Here is a 27,950-nt window from a genome sequence, read left to right as displayed (position 1 = left end):
CCCATAATTATTATGTTTTAATATTAATAGTGTATTATTCTTTATTGGCAGACTTAATCAAATCAAGTCAGCACCCAATGGTAAATATATGCAATTTCTTGTGATTATTATTAAAGATTAAAAAGTGCTGCTGCTGCTCTTGGTCATTGTTATTGTTGTAATTGTAGACCATTATCAATATTAATAAATTTTCACTTCATATAATTATTTGTTTTTGTTTTTCTTCGCTACTTTTATTTTCCTCTCTCATACTTTTCAATCAGTCTGTCTAGTAGTGGGTAATCGTAGTATTATCAGACGAAAGTAAAATGTTTAAATAGATAGAACTACTTACTGCCTTATTGTCTACAGACCCGTAGCGCAGTGAAAACACCAGAGGTTTTGAATAACGGACGAAGTAGTTGTATTATCGTTAAATTAATCGTTAGTTTTTCTATAAATCTCGAGCAAAGTGTTTGGTGTTTGTTAGTGATAAGAAATAGGAAAATAAAAAATATAAATAAATTAAAATTATTTTAATAAAATATATTAAAAATCATAAATATATTAAAGTTTGTTATGAAATTTTAAGAGATTTTTTAAAATTATATATTGTGCAAAATGGAAGATTTAGAATTGAAAATAAAATCGATGGAAAATAAAAAATTCCTTAATCGAACTAATACCAAGAGATTGGGTTTATATCATTATTATCGTACGGATTTGTATTATTCAATGTCGGAGATAAATAGTAAGTATTTGTTAAGTGTAAATAGATTAACGAATTTTTTTTTTTAAAAATTGCGAATTTTTAAAATTAATAATTTCGGAATAATTTTCGGACCTCTTTAGGAGGACTTAACAATCAGTTAGTATATAGGTATTCCTGCCTAATATCTTCTGATATTTCATCTGTTTTATTACCATTAGTTCCTCCTCAGCCAAAGTTTCGCTAAATATTTGATTACATTAATTACAGCTAATAAATTTCAGTTCATCTATAAAGTAATTCAGTTTATCTCAATGTAAAAATAAATTTATATAAAAAACTAATTGTGATATAATCTTTACAATAGGAAAACTAGTTTTTGCCTAATTTTATTGCGAAATAAAAATGGGCCGATTTATGGTGAAATTGCAAACAACTAAAGAATTCTTAAACTTTGTAAATTTAAAATTTTCTAATCAAATCATAATAAGGTCTCCTATTTGTAAATAAAAGGCGCTATATCACGAAAAATGCTAAAAATTGAAGAAGTACCCATTAACTATTTGATTAGGTTGATAAAATGATGTACCTATATCAAACCGAAAAAAATATATCTAAAATACTAGCGGGCCTGTTGTACGCTCCTTTTCATAAAAAATTTACTACTGCAAAGAACGACGAAAACTGTTCCATGTAAAAATTTGCAAAATTTTTTAAGAATCTGATTTTATTTGGTCCTTGTCTTATAACCCCGCTTCAAGAAAAGCATATTCACCCCTATCGTCAATCAATATTTCACGTGAAATCTTTTATTGCCTTTTCTTTTTTTTTCGTTCACTAACTTTTTTGTCGTGAAAAAATTCCCTTGTAAAATTTATTGATATAATTTGCTAAACATTGAATAGCTGTTGCTGAATAAATTGTTCACAACAAGTTCACGATAGGGTTCTAAAGTTAAAACGAAGAGTCGACTTTTTGTATTTAGTTAAAAGTCGACTTTTCTACTTTTTGCATTTTATGCAAAGTCGATTTTTCGACTTTTATACTTTATTCATTTAGTTAAAAGACGACTTTTAGAATTTTATAAACAGTCGACTTTTTCCGACTTTTTGACGTTTTTCGACTTTTTCCTACTTTTTTCGATTTTTTGACTTTTTGACTATTTTCGACTTTTTTTGTATAATTTTTTTACTTTCTTCTAGTTTTTCCGATTATTTTAGAGTTTTTGACTTTTTTCCATTTTTTTTTTTAAATTTTCGACTATTTTTGAATTTTTTCTACTATTTTCGAGTTTTCGACTTTTTCCAACATTTCGAGTTTTTACGCTTTTTTTCGACTTTTTGACTATTTTTTACTTTTTTTCGAGTTTTTCCGACTATTTAAGAGTTTTTGACTTTTTACATACTTTTTTAAAATGTTCGACTATTTTTGACTTTTTTCAACTATTTTAGAATTTTTGACTTCTTTTGATTTTACGACTTTTTTCGACTTTTTGACTTTTTCCGATTTTTTTCGCCTTTTATTTACAAAGTCGACTTTTTGATTTTTTTCTAGACGATAGTCGAGTTATCGATTTTTTGGACTTTTTTCGACAAAAAGTCGATTCGTTTATTCGAAAGTCGATTTATAGAACCCTTGTTCACGATAACAATTTTCCCTTCGAGGGAAATGAAATGAAAAACTCCACTTCTATTTGCGATAGGGATGATTTTTGTAAATTCACAGCAAAAAATGGAACTTCCAAAGAAGAAGTAGAATTTTCTCCATGGGAGTACTGTAAAAGACCTGAAGATGTTATGATTTAACACAGACTTGTCATAGAGGGAATGTCCTTTTTATTAGATTCCAAACTCACTATGTACATCTAAAGACATTCTCAAAAAGTAATCAGGAAGTAATTAACCAATTTAAAAGAAGTAAAACTTGTTTCGTTTTGTTATGTCTTATTCGTACAAAAATAAATCAATGCAATTAACACGAAGTTTCTGAAACAAAAGTTTTAAGAAAACTTTAAAAGAGAAATGTATGTATTCATAAATTGCTAAAAGTCGTTATGTAGACTTTTCATAATTTTGTTAAAAGACGACTTTTCGTTTTAAACTATAGAGTGCTAAGCCAATTAAATAATTTGCCTTTGAAAACATTATTCATATGCAAAATAGCGTGAAACGCGAAGTGTGGACTTCCAGATTGTCAATGACCCTCTACACCAGTAAACTTTTAATTTTGCGTGAGAAAAAGAGATATAAATAACATTCATCTCTCTCGCAGTACGTAGTTTTTCGTACTCCGAAACTTATTTTATTATTCTTCTCATTTGTACAAAAACAAATCAATGCAATTAAGGAAACTTAAAAAAAATTAACAAAAAGTTTTTTTTTAAAGTCTTTAAGACGACTTTTCATAATTTAGCAAAAAGTAGACTAAGATTAAGGTCGAAATATCGACTTTCCGAGTTTTTGAATTTTGTTAAAAGTTGACTTTTTGCATTTTATGATTAGTCGATGTTTCGTCTTTTTTATTTAATTAAAAGTCGACTTTTAGACATTTCGACTTTTACTGCCTAATGTAAAAATGAATGAATTAAGTTAACAATGGTTATTAAAACCTGTTTTTATATGGAAAAAGTGTGTAGTAAACCATTGTCAACTTAAATAATCGTTTTTGAATAAGGAGGTTAGTATTTTATAAATAGTCGACTTTTCAACATTTTCCGACTTTTCGACTCTTTTTACTTTTTTCGACTTTTCGACTATTTCAAACTTTTCGAGTTTCTATTCTTTGAATTTTTTTGAGTTTTTCGACAATTTTAGAGTTTTGGACTTTTTTTCACCTTTTTTAAATTTTCGACTATTTTTATACTATTTTCGAGATTTCGACTTTTTCCGAATTTTTTTCACTTCTGACTTTTTGACTTTTTTCGACTTATCGACTTTTCGACTTTTATTAACAAATTCGACTTTTTTCACACACGATAGTCGAGTTATTGACTCTTTTTGGAACAAAATAGTCGACTTCGACTTTTTTCGACAAAAAGTCGATTGTTCGATTAGTCGAAAGTCGATTTATAAGACCCTACTAACTATGTATTCGTAAATTGCTAAAAGTCGTTAAGTCGACTTTTCATAATTTTGCAAAAAAGTCGACTCTTTGTTTTAAACTATAGAAAGCTACATCAATTAAAAAATTAGACTTCATTTATTTAAATTGTATTCATTATTTATTTACATATTTATTTCTTCAAGTGTTAACATTTAGGAAAGTAACGGCTTGTTGCTAGCTAAGACAACAACCTAAACAGGAAATGTTTAGCAACCGCAGCCAACTTCACAACAAAACAAAATCAAAACAAATAATTTTGTTTACAAAAATAAAATGCAAGTGCAGCAGTTAATTTGAAAAAAAGTACATGGCGTACTCGCTTAGACCAAGTACTTACAGCTTAATAAGAGAAAATACTTAGTACATGTGTTTTTGTTTTTAAAAGAGATTACAACAGCAGGGTGGTATGAGTGAGCATGTGAAAAACTACAAAGAATTAAATAAGGGAAATTTCATTGAAGATTTTTGTTGTTTTTTTTGGACTATGTCTTGAATAAATGAAATTTTGTTATTGTCAAATTAACTATTCAACATGTTTAAGGGAGAGAGAGAGAGAGTAAAATTTTCTTTGAATTTTAAACAAAAAAGAGCAATTCTTTTGTTTTCGTAGAACAATTAAAATACAGAGAGGAGGAGAAAAACTAGAAATGAAAACAATTAAAAGAGGTCTACGTTTTAATAGCGCAAACAACCGTCAGTTGAAAAACATAAATGCTTGTGAAGGGAACGTGTTTTCGAAAAGTGTTTTCTTAAGTTTTATTATAATTTTCAAATTTTTATTTTATTTCTGTTTATTTTACGTTTAACTTAAAATTTAATGTGAAAATTATTAAATAAACAGATAATATTTATAAAAAAATTCAACTATTCGTGTCAAGTGTAACATTTGTAACAAATGTTTTTTTCTAATATTTAACAACAATGTGATAAATAATTATTGAAAACAAAAAAAAAAAAAAACAAAAACATTTTATTAAAACAAAAAGAAATTTGTGGGAATTTTTGGTGAATAATGTTTAAATAAAAAAATTTTCAACTAAAATTTATAATATCTAGAGATTTTTAAATAAAATCAAGCATTAAATTAATTTTATAAATAACAAAATTAATAACAACAAAATTATACTTTTAATTTTAATTTTGTATAAAAGTTGAAACCAAAAAAACACAAGACAAATAATAAAAAGAAAACATAGAAAATTAAAACAGAAAGAAAGAAAAAAAAAACACGGAATTTCTTACCACTATTCTCTTGTTGTTGCTGTTATTGTTGGTGTTATTGGCTGTGATTTGACAGTTTATTGTTGTTATTGTTGCTGTTACATACTCAGTCGCTGTTAACATCGCTGCTGGTGATTTCTTCAATCTAGTGTTGCTATTTTTAAGACAGCTGTTAATTTGTTTTGTTTGTTTTTATTATAACAAGTTGTTGTTGCTATTACTACTCGTGTTGCTGTTGTTGTCATGCTAAATACCAGCAACAAAGTAGTGTCATTTTTAATTCTATTAAAATCGCCCTCAACTTAATTGTTACATTTATGCCCCAGTTTATGACTTCTTGTTACGACCAGCAAGCACATCAATCTGTGTCACCACTACTTCGACAAATTTATTTTCTTCTTTACTTCATTATCAATCTAATTTGTAAGTATATTATTGTATTTATTTTGTCTTTATTTTCTTTATATCATTTAGTTTTAATTTATAAACAATTACTAAGTAACAGCACACAGCTATAGACAAATAGTGTTAGTATTAGTATTTGTTGTTGCTGTTTTATATTTCTCTGTCTAAAATACTCATATAGCCGGTAATCATATGGAAAATTGTGTGTCTAATACCCTACATAACTAAAAGTGGAATGGGTAGTATTAGTTTGTTAGAATGTTTGCAACAAATATAACTTTTGTCATATGAAAGACTTGCATTAAATATAAATCGAAGAGTATGGGGAGAACAATGAAATACAAGCCTCATTGCTTCCAGAGTTCAAAGTTTAAACGCCTAACGGTAGTTTAGTCAAATATAGTTCATGAGTAATATCCCGGATCCAATCTGTATCCTTGATAGTAGGCAGATGTCTAGTATTATATCCAATCTGTAGCTTTGAGATATCGCAATAGGTCCAAAATAGATTTAGAAACATTGGCGATAAGAGGAAAATTGTATTATCCCAGCAAAAACTTTCATTACCTAGTAAGTTAGAGAGTAATCATGGAATCTCGTAGAAACTAAATACTCTTGAGGTGAATAACTAGTTATTTTTGTTCGACGAGGTTCAAATAATATGTATCTACCTTAAACAAATTAATAAATGATTACTTATTTGTTACAGCAGGGCTCGAACCACGAACCCCCTGTTTGTAAAATTAACGCCCTAGACTATTGGGCTATAACAAATTGCATTGTTCTTTTCGTCTAAATGAAATAATATGGTTGATAATGAACACCCATTACTAAGTAATGTATGAAGAAACTACTGGCCTTTACCAAAAAATTTCATATTTTTTGCTGGGATATTTATAAAACGCTTTATTTCTCTAAGCTCTGATATGAGTTTTCTCGCTATACTCATATCGCTATTAGACCCATGTATCGCTTAAAATCTAATGTCATCTGTAGTATCTGTTTACACTGTCAAATATCGAAAATAAAATTAATGATTTGTTTTTCTTAAGCAGCCGCCTTTTTCAATTAATATCATGATGAAATAGAAATATGATCCACCAGCGGCTCTTGAGACATGCAAAAAACATTTAGGTTTGTTCAGCAATATTCAGACATTATCTGAAATATTTCTTTATAACAAAACTGTATTGACCTAAACTCAGTAGAAGACCGAAGTATGTTCAGAGTAAACCTCGAAAGATCGTTCATTCAAATACAACGCTACATTCAGTCCATGTAATATCAGCTCATTTCCAACATACATATAGTCCCGATTTTATGAACTTCTCTTTCGGCAACAGCTCTGGAAACTTATGCATAAACTAATGTGTCGGACTTGGACTCGAGTATCTTAGTTCCAAAAACCGAAACGATTTCGGCCTCGATTCCCCTACAGGGCTTAATATGTCCTTGTTCGAAACGGAATGTTGATATTAGATAATTCCGCTAGCTTATACAGGCAACGAGGAACTGTTGTTCATAAAAGCTATACCGGAGCTTATTATCTTTATGATTGTATGATTGCATTCCAGCGTAAATAATGAGCTATTAGTATCTCTAGTCTGATGGGACTATAAACTGATGTTGTCAAATGTATCCTTTACCTTTCTTGGAATGATTTAACTTGAGGTCAAACCAGAGAACCTATACAATCTGATGTTAGGGAAGTCGGTAGACTGCAGGTCAGAAAGTACGGACTTTATCTTGTGCCCGCTATCGGAAAGGTTTAAACTCAAAATCGCGGGAAGAGAATGTTGGTTATAAGATTCTGAAATTTTAATATCTGTCTAAGTTTGGTCCTTTTGCCGAAAAGACTAGAGATAACCCTTAGACAAATGTTTATAGTACTAAGCGTTAGGTTAATAGCAAATGAATAAATTGAGGAATGCATTAAGGAGTATGTGGTCCTCTCTCCGCCCATATACATAGAAAGAGTGAGTCCGATATTTATACCCTACACCACTATAGTGGGGAGGGTATTATACGTTTGTGCTGATGTTTGTAACATACAAAAATATTGGTCCAATACCCACCTTAAAGTATACCGATCGATTCAGAATCATTTTTTGAGTCGATTAAGACATGTCCGTCCGTCCGTCCGTCTGTCCGGCTGGCTGGCTGTCCATTTAAACCTTGTGCCGCAATTTTCAAGATAATTTGAAAATGGTTGAAATCGGTCCATTATTTCACCTAGCCCCCATACAACCGTACCTCCCGATTTGAATTATAATTACGTCAAATTTTCTGCTATCTCTCTTAAAATTGTCACAAATAAGTTTTATATAAGTATAAATGATACTGCAGATTTTCGTAAGGATCGGCCTAAATTTGACCCTAGCCCCCATACAAACCCCCCTTCAAAAAATGACTTAAACGTCTAAAATTGACTTGTAACCATTTGTATCGCAATGAAACTCAACAAAACTAACTGTTATTTAGAAATATATCCTTTTCCCAAATTTACCGAGGATCGGCCCATATTTGACCTATATAAAGCCTCATTTAGAAATTTTAGTTTTTTATCAATAAATGGCTTAAATATTTTAGAATTATGGTAATATTCAACATAAAAGTTTCTTTACAAAAAATAAAAATTTTATAAAAGTAAAAATTGTAAAAATATACTCATGGTGTAGGGTATCATATGGTCGGCCATGTCCGACTATACTTTCCTACTTGTTTTCTGAATGAATGTGTGGAATTAATGAAAAGTGTGCTGGCTTGCGAGGTTTTTGAAACTCTGTAGTTAAGCAGCGGGTCAGAAACGTCGAACATCAAGTCCGAAGAAAAACACCAATGATACAATCGGGCCTGTTGTGCGATCCTTTTCATGAAAAGATATTTCTTTATGCGGTCCTCTCTCCGCCCATATACATAGAAAGAGTGAGTTCGATATTTTTCTCAATGAATGTGTAGGATTAGTGAGAAGAGTGCTGGGTTGCGAGGTTTTTGAAACTCGGTAACTAAGTAGCGGGTCAGAAACATTCTAAGTGATTGCCTTCTGCATGTTCTTTGCAAATTATGGTGAATTACCTCTGGCTCGCCCTGTGGTTATATAGGTCGAACGTTGGATGTTCAACTAAAGCATACGACTTCTGTAAGATGATGATAAGTAAGTTTTGCTATTAATTTGCTTAAAATGTTTCATCTTAATGTGGCGCTCGTTCTCATATTAGTAGCCCACATTCAATTCGACCTTACCCCCTGCCTCGAACAAATGTAAACATTTTTGCGGTTCCTCATGTGAATGAAACCCACAAGTGTCAATATTAAATAGCTGAATCATAATAACAACAGTGCAACAACACGTAAAAATGCCAAAAAGAATTTAAAGAAATTAAATTTAAAACAAAAACTAATAGAATATTTTTTGTTTTTTTTTAATAGAAACAAAATTTGATGGTCAAGATCGATTAGAATGTGTGCTAATCAAAATCATACAAGTGCTTGAACTTTAACGAACAACCGACAGCTAGATATTTTTTTTTTAAAGGGGAAATGACGAAAGATGATGTGTATTTGTAGTTAAATGAAATTTCACGTGAATTTTTATTTCTACTTTTTGTTTGTTTTGTTATCACACGAGAGTTGTTTGTTGGAAGAAACGAAAATGATTGTTCTTAAATAAATATAGTTGTGACGACAATGACAAACTTATATACATATTAGGAATCTGATGGGTTTTATAATAAATAAAATTATAATAATAGTATTTATTTAGAAATAAATTAGTAATTTAAATGCATTTTATTAAATATTTAGATTGTTGTTTTTAAAATATTATTAAACAAATAGCAGGTGGAAATATTTAACATGTTTTTACTTAAAGTAAACATTTAATTTTAAAGGAAATAAATATTAATAGTTTAGTTTAACTGCGTGTTCATGAAATTTGTTTATATCTAATTGATTTACATTTATACTTGATTTTTTTAATATTATTTGCATATTTTAACTGTTTATAAAATATGCTTCTAGTATTTTGTATAATATTAGATGAGTTTTAAATAATTTTTCTTTACATAATAACCGCATTTAAGGTGAAAATAATGCAAGTGAAATAGAAAATAATATTTAATTGATACTATTATTAGCTTATTACATTCCGGTAAAAGGAGGTACAATTTATACCTCTGATCTGCTGGGACTATTATGGTGATTATTATTAACAAAGACAGAGCTTCGGACTTTGTTCTGTTGAAGAGGTTCCTTCGCAGGTGTACTTGGTGACTATGATATAAAGACATATTCGCTGGAAGAAAATTTTGGTTAAATTTGGTATAAGTTCGGTGCTGTTGCCGAGACAACAGTCACACCGCAGAGGAGTGACTGTGTATACGATACAGTATGGATGTTGGGAGTATCACACATCCATATACATTTACTGAGTGCGTCGTAAGTGTTTTTAAATGAGTGAGTCGAATGAATGTAGGAGATATCATTGAACTTTCCTCTCTTTTCCGGGTATGTTGAAGGTTTACTGAAAACCTTGTGTTCTCACGTTCATATCAGATTTACCACATTATGTTCTCAGTGAGGAACAACAATTCATCGGCTTGTTTGATGAATTCGATGTTATCTGCCACACAATGGTTAATGATTAAATAGCACGAGTATTTGAGTAAAGTGGTTGTACCTGAACAACCATGTATAAAAGTTGTCACCTGTGGTGGTGAGTCATCAAAAATCTCATTCTCACAAAAAAAGACTGCCGTGATATTAGGTCTTCAGGGCAGGTCTTTACGTAAAGCACTTCGACATCTTACCTCTCGATTACATCGTGTCTTTTTTTCTATTTAGTTCTTTTAGAGTCGAAACTTTGAATATATTGCTGAGCTGATAACCTGAGGAATGTTTTAAAATTATCAATTTATCAATTATTGGAACTAAGTATTATGATCTTATTTGGTAAACTAAAAAGTAAAGTCAATCCGCTGACTGACATGTTTTATTTTGGAATTGCGATGACCAAATATTAGATTAAAGAATATTTATTTTCTAATACAAAACTTATTAAAATAAAGTTATATTTGGTCCAAAAAAGCCAGGGCTTTTGGTCGTAGAATCAGAAACAGTTAAAACAGAGCTCGCTTGTGAATCATGTAGAGAAAATCTTTAGGAAGAAATTGTGGAGGTTATATGAAACTCTAATTTACCACAAACAGAATCTAACACGGAGCGCGACTGTACTCAATATCGATCTTATATGTATTGGTGGCCTTCGTAAGATTAATGGTTAGTGTTCTAGTCTGGTAGACCGGAGGTGGTGAGTTCTATTTTAATCTGAAGCACTGGTTAAGGAACGCACAGGAATGTCGAGAGTTTTGACGTGAGCACCTGCCTTGACGGCCTTATCTCACGGTGGTCTTTTTCATCCACTGGGTAGACTTGAGAACGGTCTACCATCGCCCCTTTGTTCTTTAATGAAGAATGCCGGTGGCAATTTTTGTACATTGGTTCTGACTGGTCCATGCACAAGTACTTTGCTGGAGTACACAGGCTATCTAATCTCTTGACCATTGGATGGCCTATGTTGATTAGGCAACAGCACCTAGAGACGGTAGACCGAAGTACAATCATCAATAAGCCGTAGACATTGTTCTTACTCACAGGGACATTTTAGTACATTGGTTCTGACCGGTCCATGCACAAGTACTTTATTGGATTACTCAAGCTATCTAATCTCTTGACTATTGGATGGCCTCTGTTGATTCGGCAACAGCACCTAGAGACGGAACGGTAGACCGAAGTACGATCATCAATAAGCCGTAGACATTGTTCTTACTCACAGGGACACACTGTGGTAATTCTGATAAGAACAGAGTAAACCCTGAACATATCCGGACAAGGAAGAAAAATTCAATGGTATCAAATGTATATGATACCTCCATCATCCATCATCATTCAACCCAGCACACATCTCATTTATACGACACATTCATAAGAGAAAAACATACGACACATTCATTAAGTAGACGGGTAGTATGAGACCCGCCGTACCTCACATTCATCCCTTACCATATACAATTAATACCAACTTATTTCCAAAGCTTAGTCCCACAGTCACTCAACTGTGGGCTATCTGTTGTTTTCGGCAACAGCACCGAACTTATCCCGAAAAATTGACTATTATTTGGGTTTAAAACACAGCCACTACGTGGATCATGAAGGAACCTCAACCAACTGACCAGCCAGGACATAATCCTGCGGGCAACTGGCCACTCGTAGTACCAGATTATGCGGTGCTCTGGTCAGACTTCTGGCAATCTATGCGAGGACTAAGCCAAACAGTAGACTGTAACCAATTTTTCAGTCCCGGTCAGACTGGAGGATTGGCCACCTCTTTATACCCCGGGATTGCAATAACACCAAGGCAGAGGTTTCGCCAAGGTAACACGACCCCGGGGGGAACAGAATAGAACCGATAGATGTCGAAATAACAAAATAACTAAGACGAAATAACAGTAAAAGTTGTTAAATTGTAACAAGAATAAGAAAATGTTAGTTAGTCACTAATAGTAAATTGTGGTATAACTCGCAAAATGTGATCACCTCTACTAATCACATTGGTTTCTTGAAAATTCCTTTTCTTGATTATTTTTTGACTTATGTCGATCCTCACATTAAGTGAACACTAAATTTATTGCTTTATTTTATCTGCCTTAGTAGGTAGATAAGATTAATTAAACATGATTTTCATTAAAAAATACTTGCACGTGCTTTTTTTCCACAGCATTTCATTTGTAAACATTCTTGGCAATGATCGACCATGATTGTGAAAAATTTATTTTTAATTTTAACTGAACTTTAAAAGTCTTAAGATCAAGATCTTTTTGTTAAATAGCGAGCTCAATCTATTTAGCTGTTGATTGGTTGTCAAGTGATAATGCCAAATTATTTGCAACATTTTGAAATATTTAAGGTGATTAAGGTGATTTATTTACTGACTTGCCAAAATTAGCTTTAACTTTATGACGAGAATCATATAAAATCAGTTTTAATATGCGTGACTTTTAAGTGGAAGTATCATATATATATATTTTTGTTTTGGTATCTCTAAAATATGTTTTATTATGGTCCTAATAAATATATTTTTGTACATTTTATCATTGTTACTTAATACTCGTGAATGGTTGAGTACTATATATATGTATATATATTTAGGTTATGTCTTATCAAATAAATCGCTTGTCAATTACTTTCAAAAGTAAAATTGTACAAGTAAGTATTCACTTATCAACAGTCTGCTCTGTCGACGTTCGTCTAGAGTAATTTATTGAAAAGGCAAATGTTGTAAATAAAATGGAAAAAGCAAACAAGAAAAGTTATTTTTAAAACCTCAGAAATTAGCTGTTTGTTTTTCCAATTTGCTAAATTCATAGTCAAACATTAAGAAATCCTCTTTAGAACACCAGGTGGCGGTTATGAGGTCACTTCTGGTTTGTTTTCTTCTTTTTCCGTTTACTTGTTACCGTTTTCCATTAAGCAATTCAAAATAATGGAAAGCGGAAGTAAGTGGCTGTTAAAATACATATGTATTCTCCGTTATTCATATTTACCGCGGTTTTTCTTTCATTCTTTCTTCAATACAATTAATTTTTTTCCGTATAGAATACCCAGCAAAAGCTTTCGTTATCAGATAACAGGTTAATATAATAAAATTTATTTGCATAATACATAGCGTTTGAAGTCCTTATTTAACGTGCTGATATAATTGGAGGCAAAGAACAATCGCTTACAAGTAATTAGAATAATCATTCAAGGAAATTGAGTGAGAGTCAGAGACGGCGCTATCATTTTAGATCGGCTGCTGCGGCTTATTATAGAAAATATCGGCGGCGTCTAAATTGTCTGCTCAATTTAAACTTTTCTTCAGAAATTGACCTTATAAGCGTTTATTATATTGAAAAATCTCTGTATAATAGTCTGTTATATAAAAACCTGTCTCTATATAAGTTTTTTCTGCAGAAAAATAAACATTTATAGAAGTTTTCACAATTATAATATTAGCACAATATTTTGTGGCAACACTTTTTAATTTGCAATAATAATTTAAAATAGTGGAGCTTTTGCCAAAACGATCGTATGAAAGAGTACAACTTCTACAGTGATCAATGACTACATATCTCAACGCAACAATCTAAAATTTCCACCTATATCGATTTATTACAAACTTCCTCACCGCCCAAATTAAGCATTAGCCCCCCCTTTCTCTACAACACTCTCCACTATTCGTCATGTAAAACTATTTTATTTTTCTGTATTTCATTTCTTTTCGTTTTTTACTCTGAACTACCTATATAACTTACCATTTAGGTGACTAGCTATTTTAACATGTGCTTGTCCTACGAGGAAATCAATCGTTACCCAAATATCTTACGAATGGACTGCTAAAAGTTTATGTTTATTCTTCAAGTAACCACTCTATAGCTTACAAAGGGTACCCTCAGTGACGAATGTCTTTACTCTCGTTTATAAACAGTACATACGTGACGAAATAGAGTCAATCATGTGGTTAGACGTAAATTCTTTGTCGTTTTGCTGGGATAAAAGAAAGCAGGTTGTATTAGTGCAAGTTTTGTTTGACGAGAGAATGTTTAGTTATCAAACTACTTGTTAAGACCGGAATAAAATCTTCGCTTTGTCGTTTTAAGTTATAGAAGTTATAGTAATCAACAAATGAAACCATTACTTTTGTCTTACTTTCATTCAGTTTGAAATCGCCTTTCGCCGATACTTTCTCGATTATCCTAAAGACTGCAGTTTTGTCTCGCAATGTTATACCAATGATATCGATGTTTTCTGCATACGAATCATGTGGATTCCTGAGCTGAGTTATTTAGATCAGTACCTTTGCCAGTAGTTTTTCTTAAACCTCGTTTGGTACTTAATGGTTCCGAAAGGTCTTTTTACATTTTATTAGATGATTTTGTTTCCAGGTACTTTCATTCAGTTTGAAATCTACTTTAGCTTATACTTTTTTGATTCTCCTGAAGACTGTAGTTTCCTTTCGCTATGTTCGATCAATGATATCGATCTCTTCTGTATATGCAACAATTATGTGAATTTCTAAACTGTGCTTTTTAGATCAGTACTTTTTCTAGCAGTTTTTCTTAATCCTCGTTTGGTACTTAATGGTTAAGAAAGGTCTTTTTCATTTTAGCAGATGATTTTGTTACCAGGTACTTTCATTCAGTTCAAAATCCACTTTCGCTTATACTCTCTCGATTCTTCTAAACAATTCAGTTTCCTTTGGCAATGTTCGACGAATGATATCGATATCTTCTGCATATTTGAAATTCATGTGGATTCCAGAACTGAGCTATTTTGAGCATTATCTTTTCCAGCAGTTTTTCTTAATCCTCGCTCGTTTGGTACTTAATGATTTCGAAAGGTCTTTTCCATTTTAGCAGATGATTTTGTTGCCAGGTTTAAAGCTATATGGGCCAATTATGCGTGTCTGTGCTATTTGAAGCTTTTCCATAATATACTATCTTAATGTTGCGTATTGTATAGTTTTAATACTTTCCAGTTGTGGGTTATATTAGTATGGAACAATTATGTCACTGCAGACATGACATAATCTTGTGTAGAGAGATGTAAGAGACTTATAACTCTTTAGTTAGAGACTGATACCTTTGTAGTTTGTATTGTTGTCCTTTTTATGCACAGGCCACAGTACACTGAGGTTGCATGACTCGAATATGCCTTCATTCTGCCAAATTTCTTCAATTAGTCTATACATGTAACCAAGTAACTCATCTAGATGGAAAATTTAAGTAGAAATTTGAAATTATTAGTCGTTAGTGGTCTATCTTACTTTTAAAATTGATAGATTTGGAATCTAATAAGTATCCAGAATATGTCTACTTTTATCGATATATTAACAATATATTGTCTATGGCTTTGTAAGATTGTTATATTGGAACTATAGACATCATTTTAATGGCGATTTACAATTAAACCTAACAAAAAAAGAACTTCCAAAGAAGCGAAAAAGAAGTAGAGTTTATTTTATGGAAGTACTGAAAAAGACCTGAAGAAGTGATGATTTTAACACAGGCTTGTCATAGAAGGGATTTCTTTTTATTTGATTCCAAATTCACTACATCTAAAGTCATTTTTAGGAAGTCATTTTAATGTTCTTTTTTTTTGGAGGTTATTAGGAAGTGAAATTGTTTGACTTAAGTAACACTAACATAAATAAATAAATTAATTATGTACATAAATTTATCAATCAACTCCGAAATAAAATGGGTTTAATTAAAACAAATATGAATGTATAGTCGGGCGTAGCAGACCATATGATACCCTACACCAGTCAGTATGTATGTTAAAAATGGGTATTATTTAAAAAAATAAAGCATTTGGTTTGTTTTTTTAACTTTATTTCGGAATATTTCAGAATATTTATATTTTACAAGAGGGCTCAAAGGGGAGTAGGGCAAAATATGGACCTTTCCTTTAAAATGTTGGTATGGAGAGTTAAGGCATCTTTTATGTAGAATTTAAAAGTGTTATTAGTGTTTGTAAGTGAATTTTGACCTTTAAGTCATTTTCTGAAGGGGAGTTTGTATGGGGGATAGGGTCAAATAAAGCCCGATCATTACAAAAATCGGTAGTGGCATTTAAAGTTCTATAAAGCTAAGTTTTGTCGACTTTTGTTAACATAATAGATCATTTAAATTAATTATAAGCCAAAAGGCCCTATTTGGGGAGTACGGTTGTATGGGGGCCACTAAAGTGGTGTAGGGTATAAAAATTTCAGTATAAAAAATATACCTTCAATTTTAAACAAAATTGTATTCTTTTCGCTTCTTTGGAAGTCATTAAACATCACCTCCATCGAAGGTAAACAAATTGAGTTAGTACTACTTTTGAAGTGGTGATAAATGTTATTCTTTTGGAAGTAATTCGTTTTATTTTTGCTGGATAAAAAAAGTTTTCTATACAAATATTACCATAACTTAACCTTGTTCTTTTGAAAATTTCACAAGTTAAGTTTTTTGAATAGTTCTTAAAAACACGCAAAAAAAAAACGTTGTATTTCTGCCATCTTTGTGCTTTTCTTATGAATGAATTTTGTTTTGTAATTTTTGTAAAAATTATGTACATTCATGTTAAATATCAGATAATTGGTCAAGGTTAAAAAAATACCAACCTCGATTTTTGAATTAAGTAGTTTTAAAGAATTTAGATTGAGACAAAAGCATATTATTTTTATGAAAAAAGTCTAGTATATAAATGTTCTGCAACTTTTTTAATACATACTTACATACATACGTAAATGCTATCACTAACATCTGTTGCTAAACTCTTAGCTTTGCGTTAGGTTTTATAAAATTTATATTGAAATTATTTAATTTTTTTTTATTTTATTCATATGCAAATTTCATTATTATAATTGCTTGCCAAAACAGCTTGTAAACATAATATAAATTTTTCAGCGCGTGCTGGAAATTAAAAATAAATATTTGTTAAATTCCAAATAATGAAAACATGATCGATGACCAAAGTTGTCAATCAAATAAATAAGTTGTTTATTTTCCAAAATACATATTTTAATAAACGAAATGTTTATGATGTGTATTTAGTTTCACTCTAAAATTTTTCGAAAATATAAATTAATATTTGTTTTGTATTTTTTTATAAAACACATTTTTATTTCGTAATGGACGTCAATGTTATATAAAGAAAAATATCAGTTCTAAAACGAAAAAAGTATAAAAGTATTTTTATTCAATCAGGACATTTTGTGTTTAATAATATATTTTGTTTTCAGATCTTATCAGGATCCTCTATACATGTATCTTATATGTTTCTACGTCCAATAATTCAGGTCTAATAATTTAGGTCCATTAATCCTTGCTCTTTGGATTTGAATCCTGCGGGTAGCTTTTTTAAAATGATAACTTCCCAATTTTGTTCTGGCTTTAGGCGAGTACTTTAAATTCTCTACATTATCAGACCTAGAAATAGCAGACTTAAAAACACTGCTCTGTCTTTAGGCGAGTGATTTAACTCCTCAACATCAGCTCCCCCGGGGGCATGTTGCCTTGGTGAAGCCTCTACCTTGGTGTTTCCTTGGTGTCGGGGTATAGAGGATTTATCCAATACCTCAGTCTGTCCGGGACTATAAATTGGTACGGTCCACTGTCTGGCTAAGTCTTTGCATAGATTGAAAGAGGTCAAACCAGAGCACTGCATAGTCTGGTATTACGGGTGGCCAGTTGCCAGCAGGACTATGTCTGGTTAGTTGGTTGAGGTTTCTTCGGGATTCACGTAGTGGCTGTGGTTTAAACCCAAATTCGCGGGAAGAGTAAGTTGCGGTTAAAAGACTGATGTAAGGTAAAGTCAATATTTCGGGATAAGTTCAGTGCTGTTGCGGAACAACAGATACCCCACAGAAGAGTGACTGTGGGACTAAGCGATGGAAATTATTTGGTATTAATTGTATATGGCAACTTCCAACTTCCAATTTTAAAATATGACATATTTAGCGGTACAAAAGGCCCTGCATTTGTTCTTGACAATACAGGTCATTGAGTTTTGGTCGATACCAATTAGAAATATAGTTTCCTCGGATTATTTTTTCTGTAAAAGACGTCCAATTTTTCCACTGCCAGCTCAGCTTTTTGAATTTTAAGAATTTCCATTATACATTGATTAGCCAATTTACTGACGCATAATTTAATAGAGAAAATAGACTTAAGGAGCACCGGAAGCTCCCTTTTATTTGACAGTCCCACCTTAGCGTCGTTCCAGAGAGGAGTGATTCTTTTTACCAAATTTCTCAGTTTTCTGAACTCGCAGCATTGTTTTTTGCACTCTTTTATCTTATCGACCAAATCTTCAACTGCAAATTTTATTAGAATAGTGCTTAGCAGAGATGGTCCCGGTGTCTTCTTCTGGAAACGTTGGCTTAAGATGGTGGTTCTTTTCCTTTTCTATCGTCTTTCTTCTTCCTTGTTTTTTGGTGGTTCTTTTAAGATATCCTTACATTCAAGGTTGATTTCGCCGACGTGTTCATCTTTGGAATATCTGGATTGGCGTTGTCACCCTTATTAGCAGGCATCTGGCCTGAGGTTCCTTTGAGTGTAGTATGGATTGGCCATGACTGTATAGTAGAAGACAGTGAGCATTTTTTCTTCTTTGGCTTATTCTCAGTTGTCAACTCCTTGGGAGACTTGATCCCCTTTGTCCAAGATCTTGAGAGAGAGAAAATTTTTCCTTTGCCAAACTATGATTTCTTGAAGCATCTCTTCCACCTTCTAGCTTCCACTTTTTCGTTTTTTTTTTGTTGCTTTTAAGATACCCTTGAAGGTTTTGATACCCTTAGCTTCAAGGTTGCCAATTATACCTTCAGAATATCTGGCATGGTGTTTTCACCCTTAAGGACTGGATACTGACTTGAGATTTCTTTGAGTGTAGTATGGATTGGCTTCGACTTTATATTAGAAGATGGGGAGCCTTTTCTTCTTAGGTTTATTCTCAGTTGTCAACTCCGCGAAAGACCTGATGTTCAATGTCTCCGATATTGTGAGAGAATCCTATTTTTACTTTGCAGTGTCGTGTGATTTACTAATTATGATTTGTTTAAAACATCTTTTTTAACTTCCTACTCTGTGCTCCACAAAAGCCTTTACTTAGTAATTAAGCAGTGCTATCACTCACCTTTTTCAACATTTGTATTGTTATTATCGTTTGAGGATTCAGAGTCGGAGCTCTCAACTATATTTAAAGACTGTGATAGCTTAGAGCTCTCTGCGAGAGCATTCTTCTCTTTCATCTTTAAGTTTTTACAATGTAATGTTGTATACTTGTAGCATCGTCCGCTCGGGTAATGGGTTTTTAATTTAATCACATCACAATGTCATTATACCCTACACCACTATAGTGGGGAGGTTATTATACGTTTGTGCTGATGTTTGTAACATACAAAAATATTGGTCCAATACCCACCTTAAAGTATACCGATCGATTCAGAATCATTTTCTGAGTCGATTAAGACATGTCCGTCCGTCTGTTCGGCTGGCTGGCTGTCCATGTACACCTTGTGCGCAAAGTACAGGCCGCAATTTTCAAGATAATTTGATGAAATTTGGATCATGTTTTTTTGGCACAGGGACGAAGCCTATTGAAAATGGTTGAAATCGGTCCATTATTTCATCTAGCCCCCATACAACCGTACCTCTCGATTTGAACTTTTTATGCCATAATTACGTCAAATATTCTACTATCTTTCTAAAAATTGGCACAAATAAGTTTAAATGATACTGGAGAATTTCGTAAGGATCGGCCCTTATATGACCCTAGCCCCCATACAAACCCCCCTTCAAAAAAATGTCTAAAATTGACTTGTAACCATTTGTATCGCAATGAAACTCAACAAAACTAACTGTTATTTAGAAATATATCCTTTTCCCAAATTTACCGAGGATCGGCCCATATTTGACCTATATAAAGCCTCATTTAGAAATTTTAGTTTTTTATCAATAAATTGCTTAAATACTTTGGAATTATGGTAATATTCAACATAAAAGTTTCTTTATAAAAGAATAAAAATTTTAAAAATTAACTCATGATGTAGGGTATTATATGGTCGTCCATGCCCGACTATACTTTCCTACTTGTTTTCAAATCAATTCCGTTTACAAAATTTTCTGTTAACTTAATTTGCTGTTAATCAGCACCATCAATGCATATTTAACATTTTGCCTTATATTAGTTTCCTCCTAAAAGTATGCTACAATGTTTTGTTAAATGTATTTATTATCTAGCAAAGTGCTGTTAAAAGTAAATGTTATATTAAGTTTACATTTAGGTATTTCAATGTTATTATAAATTATATTGTTGTTGTAAATGCTTTCTGTTGTTGCAGTTCTTCTTGTTAAACATCTGTAAAACAAGTGTTGAGGGATGATTGTTTTATACATACATATGTCAAATTATCTTTAATGTAGAACACAAGTATGAATGTATCGTCAGGCATGGTCGATCATATGATACCCTACACCAGTTATTTTAAAAAAGTATTTAATTTGTTTTTTAACTTTATTCCGGAATATTTTTACTTATTGTTGGCAAAAAAAGAGATTTTCTACAAGAGTGCTCATAGGAGAGTAGGGGTAAAAATGTATGTGCCTATCGTTATAAATGTTGGTAGACTCTACCAGGTAGAGTCATAGTTATTTATGTGTTTATAAGTGAATTTTGACCTTCAAGTCATTTTCTGAAGGGAGTTTGTATGGGGGATAATGTCAAACGAGGTCCGATCATTACAAAAATTTGTAGTGTCATTCTATAAAACTGAGATTTGGTGATTTTTTGTGACATAGTAGAACATTTATGATTGTATTCATGAGCCCAAAGGCAGTCTTCGAGGAGTACGGTTGTATAGGGGCTAGGCAAAATAATGAACCGATTTAAACCATTTTCAATAGTGTTCGTCCTTGGACCAAAAGGAGAGTGTGCGCCAAATTTCATCAAATTATCTTGAAATTGCGACACACAGTCAGACAGGCAGACGGACATAGCTAATCGATTCAGCGATTCTGAGCCGATTGGTATACTTTAAACTGCGTGTAGGACCAATTTTTTGGTGTTATAAATATCAGCAGAAATGCATAATACCCACCCTTCATAGTGGTGTAGAGTGTAATAGAGTTAAAGATTGCAAGATTTATAAAGTCTTCGAATATCGTAGTATTTAGTGATCATATAGTGATTGATCCTCTGATGATTCATAATATTAAAAAATATTCAACAGTTTTTGAAGTCCATTTTGACGCAAAACTCTTAAAAATTATAGTAACGGCTTTTTTGATTTAAGCGCAAAATAGATAAATATTTTTTATCTCTAACCACTAAAAGTTCTTATCAGACAACCAAACTAACAACAATGACTCTTCAAATTAATTATTTATATCAAAACTATCATACCTTCACAGTTTTATAATAAAAACTAAATTGCATTTGATTGTAATTGTAAACAAAAACCGATTGACTCGACTGAAACAGCTGGTTGTTTTGGATTTGTTAATTTCTTATCAATTTGATATCAAATCACACACACAATAAAATTGTTGCTCCTCAGCAAAGAGTTAATGAAAAACAAAATTCGACAAAAATTAGTACCTCATTAAAATCTAATTAGTTGTGAAAATATTTTCATTATAATTTATATTGTATGAGACGGTCTTGAGACTGAAATTGTCTCCAATTGTTAAAGGTATTGATAAATATTTTTGAACGCTCGTTCGTTTGATTGATCGATTGACTGATCGTTAATTGATATACAAATTTGTTTGGTAAATATTTGCATTTTCAATCGATTGTATGGACGCATAGTACATATACATATATCATTTCATTTGTTTTTATTTAATATAACTTTTTTACATATATGAAGATCAAAAATTTATAATGCTAGAGTTTGCCAAAAGTATATAAAAATACATACTTACACACATAAATCTGTCAAAGTTACAAACAATTTTAATCTTATCTCAGTAATAAACAATTTGTAAAATAATATATATGATGTTTTCTAAGGGATGCAGGGTTTCACAAAGGGTGTTATTTTTGATTTAGTCTAGTCTATATTCCAGTATATTTCCTACTTTATAGTCTATAGTCTAGTCTATAGTCTAGTCTATAGTCTAGTCTATAGTCTAGTCTATAGTCTAGTCTATAGTCCAGTCTATAGTCTAGTCTATAGTCCAGTCTATAGTCTATAGTCTAGTCTATAGTCTAGTCTATAGTCTAGTCTATAGTCTAGTCTATAGTCTAGTCTATAGTCTAGTCTATAGTCTAGTCTATAGTCTAGTCTATAGTCTAGTCTATAGTCTAGTCTGTAGTATTGTTTGTAGTCTAGTCTATAGTATAGATTATAGTCTAGTCTATAGTCTGGTCTGTAGTTTAGTCTATAGTCTAGTCTATAGTCTAGTCTATAGTCTAGTTTATAGTTTAGTCTTTAGTCTAGTCTTTAGTCTAGTCTATGGACTAGGCTATAGTCTAGTCTATAGTCTAGTCTGTAGTCTAGTCTATAATCTAGTATATAGTCTAATCTATAGTCTGGGCTATAGTCTATGCCATAGTCTTATCTATAGTCTAGCCTAAAGTCTAATTTATAGTGTAGACTATGGTCTATTCTACAGTCTAGTCAATGTCTAGGTTAGTCTATTAACTTAATTTTCAATATTTTGAATTGCAAGTTGTTTGAGAACCCCTGTCTTTTGCAAATTATCCCATAGAATTATTTTACAACTGCTCCATATACTGCCTCCACCTACAATAGTTAAAATCGTTTACTGATATATGTTTTGTATAAAAGTGTTTACCCGTGGTGCTCTCGTAAAATAATCACAAACTATAAAGATGAGAAAAATTAAAAATAATTATAACAACAACAAATAAATAAAAACTTAAAATTAGTCGAGCAAATAGAGTTTATTTGCTTGATTTGTTGTGACTGATAATGAACGGAATTTTGATATAAAATCAGTTTTCTTACGTCTTTGTCTGTTTTTCTTTATTTTTTTTTGAGGGAGCCTATAGTAATCATTATGAAGTGGCAAACGCTCAACGAACTGAGCTCTCATTTGATAAAAGTTTGTACTAAAGTTAAGATCGTGCGGTTTAAAATTAAAAACGAATTTTATTTAAATAGTATTTTTGAAACGATTTTCTGGGAAAAAGATAAAACTACAAGATGGAAATGATAGCTAATTATAAAGTTCGAACTACTGAGTATCATTTTGAAGGTGTTTTATTTAAATTATGATAAACTTTAATGATAATGTTGCTAATAATGATGTTTTGTATGGTTTTAATCTCTTTGCAGAGGCTCAAGAGATGCATGGCGTCAAAAGGGTTTTAATCTTTTGCATTTTGATTGTGATTTTACCGGCCACTTTGATTGTTATACCTTTATATTTGAGAAGAACCGTCTTCGCGGATGTGGTTTATCCGGTGGCCGAATCGGATATTATAGAGATAAGAGATGGCATTTCTTCGATATTTTGCCAACAGCATTCTCTTAAGATGAGCAGTAATTTTAATGCCTTCCAGCTGGCGGGCAGACCCGAAATTTCCACCAATCACAAACACATCAGATTGAAGAAGTCCATGACTTTGCCCGATGATACCTTCGAATACTGGGGTTTCTATTTGCTAAAGGGTGCAAGAGTACTGCTAAAATTTTGCTCACGTTACGATGGTGCTCGCATGTTGGTGGTGAAGGGAGCTCGAGAATTGGATACTTGTGGTTTGTTGGATCATAATAAAAAGAAATTTGGTCCCAATTGGAATCAGAACCATGAACAGGTGAAAGTGTTTTTTGAGGATTTTGAAGTTATCAATGAAAATATACGCAGTGATGAATTGATGAATAGTACAGATATCTATAATGTTACCGAAAACTCCGATCATTTAATGGAAATGGAAAATAGAGGAGGAGAAGATTTAACAGAAGATGTCGAGGAAGACGATGATGAAGAGGATAGTGAGGAAGAAATTACTACCACTACCACCGAATTGCCTAAAACTACAAAAATCAGGCGAAAGAAACTAAAGAAGGGTAATCCTAATGCCGTCAAGCATCGCGAGAATAATGGCAATAGCCTTAAGGCAAGTGAAGAAGATATAAATCCTATTAAACAAGTAAATTCACAAGAAGAACTAAATGTACCCAGACGCAGGCGAAATTTACAACACAAAGCCTATTTGGAACGACATGCTCGAGATCATGAGCAGCGCAAACAAAAGGTATACGATCAACTGTATAAACATCGACCGAAACGCGATCATGTTTACGATCGTAAATATACACATGGTGGCAATGCTATGAACTTTACCCAAACCGATGAGTCGAACTCAATATCAAGTTTTGAAAATGGTCTGCTAGAGTGTTTCAAAACAAATAAACTCTCTTTTGGCGACTTTCCACCCATGGCCGATTGTACAAATCCCCATTTTCTGGAGAATGGTTCACATCGTATGTTGTCTATACACGAAATCGATGCCGATGGTTATTACTATTATATATTCTATAGTGACAATGATATGGTACGCAATGATATTCATGCCATATTCGATATCTATAAGCCCACCTTTGAGTATTCGAATTTAACTAACCAGCAGGCCTGTGTTAATGCTACCAATTGCACTTTTCCCATTGGTTTTATGTCCGATGAGGTGGTAGTCGTCGAAGTGCCGACACGTGATGGTATCGAACATGAAGATGATGATATCACGTATTTGATCTCAACCTGTCATCCACGTCCAGAAATTTACGCCATATTTCCTGTTTTAGTTTTGATATTAATTCTCAGCTGTTCATTTTTATAGAAATGGAAGGTCGGCTAATGGAGTCATTGAAAAGAAGTTTTAAGAGTTAAAGAATTATAATTCAATGGTGAATTTAAGTTCTTGTGAGTGTTAGTGTGCCATAGTTAGAGATCGAAAGGTCTCTGGCAGTATGTGAAGATTTGATGATATTTTGGAATTTGGTGAAATTGTAAATCATAAGTAATCTAAAATGATTTCTAATATCTACAATTTGTTTCCAAAGGCGTTTAATAATTAGGCAGATATTTTTTGGAATCTCAAGGATTACTAGTCGGATTAGAAAACACATTTATCAGGGTCACATCTTTCTGAACTTTCGTTCGATATTTTCAGATATGATGTAGTTATTCTATCCGGTATATAAAAACTATAAAAGGACCCATATTGAGAAAGTTTCCTGTTAGGTTTGGTTGAAATGTGGATAAATGCTATATTGGATCCAAAGAAATATATATTGACCGTTATCCAATCCATTGAGCACTCTTTTTCATGAAAAATATTGCAATAAATACCTTATTAAGTGCTCTTTGAAAATGTTGTCTCCAGAGCGTCAGAAATCAAGATTCCTGGACATAATTCTTTAAATTTTTTTCTAAAAGAAAAACTTTAATTAATCTGTACTCCTCTTTGGGTCTCAAAACAGGATATAGTGAAAATTATCAAAGAACTGTTAAAGAATTGACAAAAATTAAGAAAAGGCTTCATATAGAATTAAGTTTAGGTCCAAATGATATCCTCCATTCTACGACAGATCTGATAATATACCAGTATACCATGCATGATTATACCTGCTCTGATGTTCTAAAAATCAATGAAAGTTCGACAATATCAAAGCAAGAGTTCCAGACTTTCATTGCCTTCTTTATAGTTCACTATTGGTCCTGTTATGCGCTCTTTAATTTGGAATCTGTTGGCCTTTCTTTAATATAAAACCAATTTTTTGTAATTATTTCTTAACAATTTTCCAATACTACTGAGGGATATTGCTCTCCAAGATATTTCGATCTTATTTAAGGAAAATTTGATAATAACAAAGAATGTATTTCAAATTTTCGTGTACATGGAAAATGCTCTTGGAAAATCTTTATATAATGCTCCTTGAAGGCAGTATCATTTGATGTTCTAAAAGTCAGTTGTCTGAAAGTACTTCTCGAGAATTTTTCAATCAGATTTTTGATATTTATCGCTCCCACGATATTCACAGCTTAGACTGGCAGTTACAAAGAAAGTGCTGTAAGCCACTATCGGGCACCAGTAGTGAGTGCTCTTCTTCATATAGAAAATTCTCTTGGAAAATCCTTATTCAAAGTTGTGAAAGCCAGTTTTCTGAAAATATTTCTATAGATTTTTCCAATCAGTTTTCTTGATATATATTGCTCTTACCATATTCAGATCCAAGACTGACAGTGACATATATAGAAAATGCTCTTAGCAAATCCTTATCCTTATCCGATGTTGTGAAAGTCAGTTTTCTGAAAATACTTATTATGAATTTTTCAATCAGTTTTCTTGAGATTCATTGCTCTTACCATATTTAGATTTATGAATGACAGTTATAAAGAAAGTGTTGTTCTTTATAGGCCGCTATCAGGTCTCCTTTGCATGGAAAATGTTAGTGGAAAAACTCTTATATATTTCTCTATGAAGGTCTGTTAATGTCAACGACTTACTTCTTTAGAACCTATAGCGAAGTCGGGGAAATCTATTTTATGACAAGTCTGCGATTAAGCCATTGCTTGTAAGGCCTTTTGTAAGAAATTTCCATTAATAATTTGTAGATTTGTTGCTTCTCTTGTTCTTTCCTTGAAATTCTTAAAAAATTACAAAAATCATCCAAATTTTAAAAGCCTTTAGGAATATCAGACCAAATATCATAAAAATCTTCCCAAGAAATAAAAAAAATGTATGGCAAAGTAATATTAAAGTATATTTATTAACAAAATGGAAAAAAGTGGCCTCATTAATTTAATTAACTAGATATAAGTTCATCATACCTGCCCTACTGTTTTCATAATCAAATCACTTTATAATTTAAATATAAAACCGAACCGAAAATTGGATCGAAAGATCGTATTTGTTGTACTTGTATAAGGCGCTTAAACATATCGCAATAAAACATAACCAGGAATCAATGTGTAGACTTAATTGTTTTAACAAAAAAATATTAAGTCAAAATAATATAGATTCATAATTATATCAGAATAATTACTTTTAAATATATTGTTAAATTATCACATATCATCATCTTATAAGCAAAAAGGTTTTGCTAAAACATTTTAATATTAAGAAGAAACTCATCAATTTTTTTTGTTATTTAAGGGATAAGTTTTCCTTCTATGAAAACCTCAGCATTTAAGTCAATTAAGCTAAATATATAAACATGATCATTTGACAATTAATTACAAACAATTTAGTTTTAACTAAAATTTCAGTTACCTGAATTAGTTTAAATTTTATTTATAATTATTATAAAATAAATACTATATAACACTACATAATACATAATAATATAGTCGAATACATAAATAAGGAAAATAAATAGAAATTTTAATAATTAAAAAGATATTTTTTTTGCAAATAATTATTTTTATAAATATTTTTAATAACGAAAATAAAAAAATCGAAAATAAATAATAATTAACAGATGTTGTGTATTTAATGGATTAACGCTTTTTAGAAATTGTCGGGTAAATATAGGAATATTCTAAGAAATCAAGAAAATAATTTGAATAAAATAGAAAAAAGTTTAATATAATTATTTCATTTATTTATTGATTCTAAGTAAAATGTTCAAGAACTCTATTATTTTAATTGATCTTAAAGGATTTCGATTAGCTTTTTACTATCTATCTATCTATCTATCTATCTATCTATCTATCTATCTATCTATCTATCTATCTATCTATCTATCTATCTATCTATCTATCTATCTATCTATCTATCTATCTATCTATCTATCTATCTATCTATCTATCTATCTATCTATCTATCTATCTATCTATCTATCTATCTATCTATCTATCTATCTATCTATCTATCTATCTATCTATCTATCTATCTATCTATCTACCACACTACTAGCACCTAGAGACCGCGTAATTGGTAGTCCAAAACTCGGCTCATATTAATTGACAAGGCTTTA

At 31.5% G+C, this 27,950-nt stretch overlaps 1 protein-coding gene across 3 annotated transcripts; it reads left to right on the top strand.

The window, feature by feature from the left end:
• Window positions 1–297: 297 nt before the first annotated feature.
• Window positions 298–26,752, top strand: LOC111691060. Of its 3 annotated transcripts, none has more exons than XM_046953447.1 (2): window positions 298–730; window positions 23,304–26,752. In XM_046953447.1, the coding sequence occupies exons 1-2, from the start codon at window positions 601–603 to the stop codon at window positions 24,806–24,808; spliced, it is 1,635 nt and encodes a 544-aa protein (XP_046809403.1). In that variant the 5' UTR covers window positions 298–600; the 3' UTR covers window positions 24,809–26,752. The 3 variants fall into 3 exon arrangements, with proteins under 3 accessions (XP_046809403.1, XP_023309449.1, XP_046809407.1); XM_023453681.2 differs by lacking the exon at window positions 298–730 and adding an exon at window positions 4,961–5,434; XM_046953451.1 differs by lacking the exon at window positions 298–730 and adding an exon at window positions 23,062–23,223.
• Window positions 26,753–27,950: the final 1,198 nt, after the last annotated feature.

Source organism: Lucilia cuprina, chromosome 2, assembly GCF_022045245.1.
Source record: "Lucilia cuprina isolate Lc7/37 chromosome 2, ASM2204524v1, whole genome shotgun sequence".
Taxonomy (NCBI): domain Eukaryota; kingdom Metazoa; phylum Arthropoda; class Insecta; order Diptera; family Calliphoridae; genus Lucilia; species Lucilia cuprina.
The sequence above is the reverse complement of the archived record's forward strand: the minus strand, read 5'-3'. Positions and strand labels throughout refer to the sequence as shown.